The following is a 10,140-nucleotide window of genomic DNA, read 5'->3' on the forward strand; positions in this document are numbered from 1 at the left end:
GAAATTGGTTCCTTGTGCATGGTGGGTCGTACGACGAAACAACAGGGGACCTCATCTGCAATGACAATCTTAGGATATCCAGGGAGAATTGGAAACGATAGTGAAAGAAATTAAGGAGGGACAAAGAAAGTTCACTGCAGATAGAGATAAAGATTTGCTCACAGTGGTCCTCGGCAATGACGAACATGGAGGACGAACGCGAGGCTTCGGTCCTTCTTACCCGTGGTGTCTTGGGTTTGCCGGAGACCAAGACACTTACAGAAGCCGAGAGAGAGCAAAGAAGCGGCACCAGGATGAGGAGAATGACAAGTTCGACCAGTTGCTTGCCAGGATTAACGAGCAACAGAAGCAGATTGATGAGCTTAGAGGAGTACCGCGCCAGGAAGATCCTGCAGTTGATATTACCGGCGCCCCATCTAAGCGGAAAAGAAGCATGGCTGAACCTGAGGCCCCGCCCGACGATGAACGAAGAATGATAGAGGGCGGTCCCGGCTACCTCGTGGATGGAATCAAGGAGTCAACATCATGTGAACTCCATCAGAAATTCAAGAACATATCCATGAAGGTGGCCGTCGGACAAGCTTTACCTTCTGGCCCTGATGCACGCTGGCATGGCCGTGAGATTCGAGCTGGCTTTGCTAAAGTTGGGGTGGATGAAATCATGACAGGGTTTAATGATATGGAGCTCGACATAGCTGGACCCGAAGATGAGAGGACACTCGGAGAAGTACTGGGTGGAGTCATCCTATGGGACAAGAACTACATCAAGCTTCCAGGCTCGGCCCCAAGGACAACACCGCCTCCGAGTCGTCGCAGGTCACCTACACCTCCATTACCTCCAAGCCCTCCACATGACGTCGGCCAGCACAACACGAGTCCATCTCGATCACCGCCGCCGGACTTGGGTCGTCCGTCTCCGCCGCCGCGCGCACATGATACTAAGCGGAAGCGTGCCAGCAAGAACGCTTCGTCGACGATTTCTAAGGGACGGAGCTCCCCAAAGCGCAAACTGTCGCCCCTCCCAAAGCTACCTCATGCTAATCTTCCTATCAGACCTTATGATCGTACCCCCGAGGAAAACGCCAGGATAGCAAAGGAACAACATGATGCGCAGATGAAAAGGAAGGAACCCGAGCCCCGTCCGAAATACACCGAGAAGAACATAACATGGGCAAAAGACTTCATAACCACTCCATCACAGTATGACTTACACTATAAGCCTGATGACTATACACGCACATTGCAGAAGGAAGTGAAAAAGAGCACGTCACGTGCAAGTGCAAGTGGAAGCAAATCAAGTTCAACTACAAGCAAGAAAAAATCAGACGTTCCTCAGCTTGGACAACAGGCCAAACGGTCGATCCCACCCCTCAAGGTGTTAACCGAGAATGTTCCCCCTCCGGTGCAGGGGCAAGCTTTTGAAAAAGCAAAGGAGTTGGCGGATGAATGTGGTATCTCGGTTGAAGATTTGCTGGCTTCCCAAGACGACAGGATACCCAAGGCTGTGGTAGCCCCTAAGCCACAGTTTGTCATGGGAGAGCCTTTGGTCAGCAAAGATGATCTCCCAACAAATATGCGTTACTTGCATAAATGGTACTTAAGTGAATTAAAGAATGGGAGAACGATGATCGTGCTGAGTGTCCCACAGGAGTACTACGGCCGCTCCAAAGAAATCCATATCGACTTTGATGAACTCTTCCAGATGTACAATGGCGACGCCCTCGACAAATCGCTTATGAGTTGCTATTGTCTGTAAGTTTTTCAATTCGTTGTCTACATAAAACTTGTTTAGTTATTTCAATTCATTGTCTATATATAACTTGTACTCTATTATGCAGAATGAAGATTCTGGAGTGTAAAAGTAAGAGCATCCTAAATATTGGGTTTATTGATCCAGATAAAATACGTATAGCGACGCTAACTAATTATCCCAAGGAGACGGAGGAAAACCTTCTAAGGTTTCTAAGAGATCAAAATTTCTGTGACCACATACTGTTTCCATACAACTTCAGGTGAGGGTCTTTACTCTGTTGTGTCCATTCACTTATAAGTGTAATTGATAAGTTACTGATATATATATATATATATATATATACATGTGCAGCTTCCATTGGATTCTGTTGGACATTCAAATTGATAAGGGAAGAGTTGATGCCTTCGACCCATTATCGAGACCCTTGGAACAGTTCCAAAGCCTGCAGGACATGCTCCAAGGGTAATTTTAATCATTCTTGCGCTCTATCGGTCTCTTTCGATGATTTTCTGATATATCAATTAATGAAAAACTTAGCAAATCATTATCCTTGTCGGGCAGGGTTTGGAATCGGTTCAAGTGCGTGACTCCCGGTAACTTTCCTAAGAAGCTGACCTTTAGAGCGGCTCAGGTAAGTAGTAGTATGATATACTTCTATTAATTTTCAATACATTTATGATGCTAGATTATTATTTTGATTATATATATTCTATTCTCGTAAAGTGCGACCAGCAGCCACGGGGAACGCATCTATGCGGATACTATGTTTGCGAGACCATTCACACGTTTACCTCTGAGTTCAAGGATCACAGATTCGACGTAAACAATGAACATTCACACCTCTATTTTTACCCGTCATTCTTTGTTTTCATGATTGGTATTCATATTCATCTCCTCTTCTTATATAGCGCACGACTATGAGGACGAAGGTCCTACCAGAGCAACGCGCGATTGCTGTTGCAGAGGAGCTTGCGGGATTTCTGAGGACGGAAGTTATAGAAGACAAAGGACGATTTAGTGTAGCTAAGGGCCATTACTCATGTTCGTCCATGTAATCGAATAGACGGGCTCTAGTCCCGATAATTCAGATCTCCATATAATTGTATATATATGATCGCTTGTAAGATAAGTTAATCTTATATATATATATATATGCATAATTATTTCTATTTTAAATTATATAAAAACTAATTCCCGAACACCAAACGAGGCATCACGTTAATCTCCTGAACACCTAAACCCTAAAACCCTAAAACCCAAAAATAATTTCATTCAAAAAAAAAAACACAAAAGCTCGCAAAATCTGAAAGTCTTTAGTCCCGGACCGTGTAACGAACCGGGACTAAAGGGCCTACCCCTGGGGCGCTACGAGGCGTCCACGTGGAGCACCTTTAGTCCCGGCGTGTAAGAGGGTCGGGACGAAAAGGTTATGCCTTTAGTCCCGCCCCTTTAGTTCCGGTTGGTGAACCGGGACTAAAGCCCCTTACGGGTCGGGGCTATAGGCCCTGTCCCCACTAGTGCACCACAAGGATGTTGTGCCGCCACGATACCCTCTCTTGAATAAACTACTTCCAAAATTCATCACTGACCATAGAGATGATCATCTCGCCGGAGAAGAATCGAGAGCTTCTTTATTTGGCATCATCGTCGCTACTGCCGAACTCAAGACGTCGTACAATCAAAAAACCTAAGCTACTAGGACCCTAAACCTAAAGTAAACACAACCCGCATGCAGGGATCTGACGACCCCCATCCCGACCGACAACCAAGAGGTCGTGGACGGAGGGGTGTCGCAGAAAACGATGTCGGAAGGGTTGGCACTCTTGGCGGCGGCTAGGGTTTTCTGGTCGCTCGCCCGTCCAACCCGAGAAATGTTGTGATTCCACAAGCGCTCTCTAGCGTGAGCGAGCTACTCAAGCAACTTAGTGCAAAAGCTATCTCAAAAAATGGAAATGATATCCATCGAACGTCACATATTAAGCCAGTTCCTCCAAACGCCCTTCTAGGCGTCTGATTGAGATGCATGAATCTCGTTGCATTCTGGTCACGACGTGAGCCAAGTTGTCTCGTCAGCACAGAGGTTCGACCTAAACCTGGGCATACCTTGGACCGGATCGGGTTTTGGGCCAGGCTTTAAAAAGCCTGAATAGGAAATCCCAAGCGCGAGTCTGATCCGATCCGACCAAAAAATCGAATATACATGCGTGAACCCGATTCGAATGGACTAAAAAGAAGAGATTTAAATGAGGCCTCCATTTAAACTGACTATATTTTTCAAACCCGAGCCCGGCTCGAACTATGGACTGGGCCTAGTTTTCAAGCCTGAACATAAAGCCGGGCCCGACCAGGTTTTTTGGGGCGGCTTGGCCGGGTCAACGGGCCGGGCTGCCCATGGCGAGTTTTAGTTCGACCCAATTCACGATTCACACACACATATTACCCTCACCCGCTGGGGGTCTGTCACACTCACACTCACGCCCCATCCCCTCCACTCTCCTACCGCATCTCCTCGTCGACTTATCTCTCTCTCCAGCGGTTTTTCCGGTGATGTTGTTGCTACAGCGGCGAGGCGCATGGCACGACGGCCGGGGCGGGGGCTCTCTCTGGAGGATCCTGCAGCTCGACGGGGCAGTAGTCGTCATGGCCGTTAGCATCCTCGCGGCCGCCGAGGCCACGCACCAGGCCGTCGTCGCCGAGACCCAAGGCCGCCAGACATCTCCTTCCCTGGCCTCCGTCCGCAAGTTCGCCGCCAGGGGCCTCCTGCTCGGCATCCTCGTGTACGCACCCTTCTACTACTCACTAGTAGTCACTAGTACTTCCAATCATGGGCACCCTGCTTGGTGATGTTGTCGCGATCCGTGAAGTCCACTCAGGTTTTCTATATAAAGTGAGCAAAAATGGGGACGAATTAGGCTGCCAAAACTCGTTTCAATTTCAAACACATGGAAATTTTCAAAAAATTAAAGCGACGGGAGCGGCAAGTTTCAGAAAACTGATGGGGAATTCAGGACCGAATCGGATTTAGAAAATGGAAACCGGTGTTTCTGTTTGGAAATGTGACGCGTCCTCCATCGCGTGCAAGTCCATCGTCTATAAATATCAGTACATCCTCGCGTCCACACCACCTTTCTATCCCGACGCCGCCCTCAATCGACATCATCCCCATCCTAGCTAGTACAACCCTAGCAGCAGATCGCGCAGCCGCCGGCAGGGATGGAAGGCCTCGACGTCGATGGCATCTTCCAGCACTACCGCCTGAATCCTACGGAAATGGAGGCCGTCACGTACTACTTGCCACGCCTCCTCTCCGGCGAGACCCTGCATGGCGCCGAGAAGCTCATCCACCACATCTACATCTACGACCACGAGCCCAAGGATCTCGCCGCCCAGTTCGCGCCCGTGCCGCAGGCCGAGAGCAGCGGCGACCGCTTCTTCTTCACGACGTGCAAGAGCAAGAACGGAAGCAAGCTCCAGAGCGTGCGCAGCGCCGGCGGCGGCACCTGGACCATCCAGAAGACCACGGAGATTAGCCACGCCGGACTCAAGATCGGCGAGCTAAAGAACCTGTCGTTCAAGAAGAAAGGCAAGTCGACCGGCTGGGTCATGGAGGAGTACCGATGCCTGCTGCCGCAGGCCACTGTCGCCGAGGGGGTGAAGGTGTTCTGCAAGATGCACTTGGCTCAGCATGCTCCTGACGCGGCTCGCCAAGAATCGGCGGCATACAAGCATCAAGAACCGCAGCCAGGGGCCGTGACTGCGAGCACGCACGCACAGAAGAGGCCAGCGCCGGCTGCCGCCGCCGATCCTCATCCCCCGCGCCCCAACAAGAGGGTGCGAGTTGCCTTCCCCGTCCCGGCACCTGCCACACCGTCGTTCTTGATGTATGATGAGGCAGCCAGAGCAATGCATTGCCCGCTGGCTCGTACCAACTTCCCTGTTCAGGATGCACAAGTACCTGCTGTGGCTGTACCAGCGGCAATCGAAGTATCATGCGAGTCCACTACAACATCCGACCACTCCGACGTTGCTTCTTCCTCGCAGAATAAGCATTACAGCCAACAACAGACTGTTCCTGAGGCTGGCTCAAGCATTGCAAGAAGCACATCTGAAGAGGATGTCTTTGAGACATTGGAGCCTATTTCCAGTTTGCTGGATGGAGAGGAAGATGACTTTGATCTTGAAGAACTAATGAGAATGATGGAAGCTGACCCAATTGAAGTTGAGCCTGTCACCGGAGCCAACACTGGCGTGGAGATGGACCAACAGGAACCTCTCTACCTGGATTGCTTGGACCAAGGCATGCTGGAGGACATTCTGCAGTCCGATTACCCTCACCCAATGCAGATACCAGAGGGTCGGTCCATGGACAACCCTGCCTTCCATGATGCTGACAAGGAGAAGAGGTACAATGCCGCGTCAGATCTTGACGCTCCATCGCTTCAGGGACAAGACCACTTGTTCAAATCGCCGCCAAGCTTCTTCGATCCATTTGAAGCAGCGTGGAAGGCCGAAGAGGCGCTCGAGAACTAGAAGAGATACAATGCCACGGTCAATCTTCACACTCGAGGGCACAACAACTTCTTCTTGTCTGCAAGTGTCCATTAAATCCGACGTTGAAATTGTATGCAAAGTGTATACGAGGATATTCACTGGCTGATATATTAGTTCGTCTTGTACGATCGCCACGGATGTACCTCTGAGCAATTTGCTCCACTTGTTCATGCAAGCTACTAAAACTGTTGTTCTTCTTTCTCCTGTGATGGATTTTCCGACCCTTGCATTCGCTCTTGCACTGTACTTCTTCTGCTCTGTTTCCTGTGATGGACCATGTTAAAACTGCTCTTATCTTTTTGTATATTAGTCTCAGATAAGCAAGCATGATGCAGTTATGATCTGGCCAGCCGCATACAAGCAGTAACTATGTTTGTAAAATCAAAACTGTTTCACTGCTCGTGATAATCTACAGAACAACTTCAAGTTCATAAGTTGCAGAGCAAATTCAGGTTGTGGCCCCAAAAAAAAGTTGTTCTGTCTATTTTGCATCGCTGAAGTCATGTCTTTTATCATCAACTAAAGCCAGATCCTTCTGGGAGATGCTAAATTATTTTGAAACTTTGCAAATTGAAACATATACAGACCTCAACGCAGCGACTGGCGCATGTCTATGTCTGAACCGTGACTGGTTTCAGGAATGCTGCAGTGAATGGAGTTTGTGTTTGGGCTCTTCGTCCCATTGGTCTAGAGCTCTCGGTAGATTAGCTTATTTAGACTCCTCAAATGCATAATTCAGGTCAGGTAAGCACACATAATTGCTACAAGTTTAGACCACCTTGTGTACGGGCAGTTCCATTGTGGTTGTTGTCTCTGTAAACCTGCACCTGTTCTAGTCGTCAGGTCAATCTTCAGTTCGAATAAACCGGCAGCGGCACGAGCTTGTTTGTGCGGCTGATCCGTAGTTGTAGCTAGGTTAGTTAGCTGGTTAGTTAGCTTGCCCGCTAAGTTAGTTAGACGGGCCAGTAGCTCCGCCGTGCGCGCATCGTGGGATGGCGCGATTACATGCGAGCATGGCGGAATCGTGGGAGAGGTGAGCGGGCGTGGGATGGCACGCCGCAAAGCTCGGATCGACCCCGTTTTCACTTCTGTATTCAGTAGCTTATATACCAATGAAGAACAGCAATAAAAGTTGCACGTTTTCGCAACGCAAAAACCACCTCTCTCTCTCTAGCCAAATTCAGAGCAACGTTGTTGTCGCCGGCTGACAAGTGGCATCAGAGCTAGCGTTCGGGAGCGCCATGGCCGGCGGCAACAAGGACGGAGAGGCAGTGGAGCAAGGGGGGCGCAAGTCGCCAACGAGGTCGCGGGCACCACCGTCGGCAGCGCGACCACGCGGAAGGAGCATGATTCGCAGGGGCGGCAACGAGGTCGTCGTCCAGGAGCGCGTGATCCGCGACACCGGCGCAAGCTCCCACATCGTCTACCCCACACTGACGTCGACAAACTACATCGAGTGGGCGCAGGTGATGAAAATCAACCTGCGCGCGCAAGTTCTCTAGGAGGCCATGTCCGGCATGGGAGAGCCGGGAGATCGCGAGGATATGGCGGCCCTGTCGGCATTGATCCGTGCAGTGCCACCGGAGCTGGTGCCTATCCTCGCCTCCAAGACCACCTCCGCTGAGGCGTGGGAGGCTGTCAAACTGATGAAGATGGGGGTGCACCGCGCGCGAAACGCGACGGCACAGCGCCTCCGCAGGGAGTTCGAAGCGCTCGCGTTCAAAGACGGCGAGACGCTCGACAGCTTCGCCATCCGCGCCACGAGCGTCGCCAACAATCTGCGATCCCTGGGAGACAAAGTGGAGGAGGTAAAAATCATCGAAAAAAATCCTCAATGCAGTTCCCCCTAAATACTCGCAGATAGCCTGCTCGATCGAAACGCTACTCGACCTCGAGGAGCTGTCTGTGGAGGAGCTGATCGGCCGTGTCACCTCCGTTAAAAAGCGTTATGGGGGCAGCTCATCGGAGGGAATGGGATCCCAGCTCCTCCTCACGGAGGAGGAATGGATCGCACGCGGGAAGAAGATGAAGGAGCACGGCTCCAACTCCGGCGGCGGAAGCGGCAGGAAGGGTCGGGGCAAGCAGCAGAACGACAAGGGTAGCTCAGACCGCGATATGTCGCAGGTCAAGTGCTACAACTGCAACAAATTTGCAGGGCACATCGCACAAGACTACAAGGAGCCACGGCGAGAACGCAAAGGGCAACAGCAGCAGCCACGACCACAAGCACATCTCGTCCATGCTGGCAAAGAGGAGAAAGCCGCCCTCCTCATCCGCACCTGCAACATCAGCGACGACGACGGACCATCACTGATGATGGCGCAAGTGAACGCGCCAATGACGCAGCCGGACGGGGATGGCATGCATGATGAACAGGCGGTCGAGCATGCCCTCCTCGCCAACGACCCGCGCCGCGACGACGCCTGGTTCCTCGACACAAGGGCGAGCAACCACATGACGGGGCACCTCTCTGCCTTCTCGGACCTGGACACCACCGTCACGGGCACGGTGAAGTTTGGGGACGGATCGCTGGTGGAGATAAAGGGGCGCGGGACCGTGCTCTTCGCCTGTGCCAACGGTGATCACGTCGCCCTGGTCGACGTCTACCACATCCCTCGCCTTCGGAGCAGCATCATCAGTCTCGGGCAGCTCGAGGAAAGCGGTTGCAAGATCATGATCCACGGCGGGTATCTGAAGCTCCGTGATTGGCGCGACCGCCTCCTCGCCACGGTGCCCAGGGCGTGGAATCAGCTGTACATCGTCACGCTCGTCATCGCCAAGCCGGTCTGCCTTGCAGCAGTTCGCGGTGACGAATCCTGGAGGTGGCACGAGCGCTACGGCCACCTCAACTTCGACGCACTCCAGAAGCTCGCGCGACGAGACATGGTGCGCGGGCTGCCCGCGATCGACCACGCCGGGCAGCTCTGCGACGGCTGTCTGGCTGGGAAGCAACGCCGCGCGTCTTTCCCACAGCAGGCGAGGAAGCGCGCCACGGGCCTGCTCGACGTAGTGCATGGCGACCTGTGCGGGCCGATCACGCCAGCGATGCCAGGAGGACGCCGCTACTTCCTTTTGCTGGTCGACGATCTAAGCCGCCATATGTGGCTCACACTTCTGACGACGAAAGACCAGGCGGCAATGGCCATCAAGCAGTTCAAGGCCGGCACGGAGGTGCAAACAGGGCGCAAACTGCACCTACTCCGCACGGATCGAGGAGGAGAGTTCACGGTGGCCACGTTCGCGGTGTATTGCGCGGACGAGGGCGTGGGACGGTAGCTCACGGCGCCGTACTCACCCCAACAAAACGGCGTTGTAGAGCGCCGCAACCAGACGATCATCGCCACTGCACGAAGCATGATGAAAGCCATGGCGGTGCCAGCCAGATTCCGGGGGGAGGCGGTCTCCACCGCCGTCTACCTGCTGAACCGCTCGCCCAGGAAGAGCGTCGATGGCAGGACACCATTTGAGGTATGGCACGGATATAAACCCGATGTAAGCTACCTGCGTGTATTCGGGTGTGTGGTGCATGTCAAGACAACGAAGCCGCACCTGTCGAAGCTTGAGGACAGGAGCAAACCCATGGTGTTCTTCCGCTACGAGCCCGGGACGGCGGCCTACCGCGTCTTCGACCCTGTCGGAAATCGCGTGCACGTTACACGCGAAGCCGTCTTCGACGAAGGAACCCGCTGGGACTGGGAGGACACGGCGGGGGCACAGGAGGCTGCCCCGTTCCACGTCGAGCTCTTCTCCTACCCGGTCATGAACACCTTCCCTGTAGGTTCGGGCATGACCAGAGAGATCTCAGCTCCTGAACCAGCTATGCCCGCACCAACACT

The 10,140-nt window shown here is 52.6% G+C and overlaps 1 protein-coding gene across 1 annotated transcript; it reads left to right on the forward strand.

The window, feature by feature from the left end:
* Positions 1 to 4,703: 4,703 nt before the first annotated feature.
* On the forward strand, positions 4,704 to 6,629 carry LOC123411071. Its single transcript, XM_045103993.1, has one exon. The coding sequence runs from the start codon at positions 4,967 to 4,969 to the stop codon at positions 6,281 to 6,283; it is 1,317 nt and encodes a 438-aa protein (XP_044959928.1). The 5' UTR covers positions 4,704 to 4,966; the 3' UTR covers positions 6,284 to 6,629.
* The last annotated feature ends 3,511 nt before the right edge of the window (positions 6,630 to 10,140 follow it).

Source organism: Hordeum vulgare, chromosome 7H (assembly GCF_904849725.1).
Source record: "Hordeum vulgare subsp. vulgare chromosome 7H, MorexV3_pseudomolecules_assembly, whole genome shotgun sequence".
In the NCBI taxonomy this organism is placed as follows: Eukaryota; Viridiplantae; Streptophyta; class Magnoliopsida; order Poales; family Poaceae; genus Hordeum; species Hordeum vulgare.

Coding starts and splice junctions, on each gene's coding strand:
- LOC123411071 (XM_045103993.1), top strand. CDS start 4,967: ATGGAAGGCCTCGACGTCGATGGCATCTTCCAGCACTACCGCCTGAAT.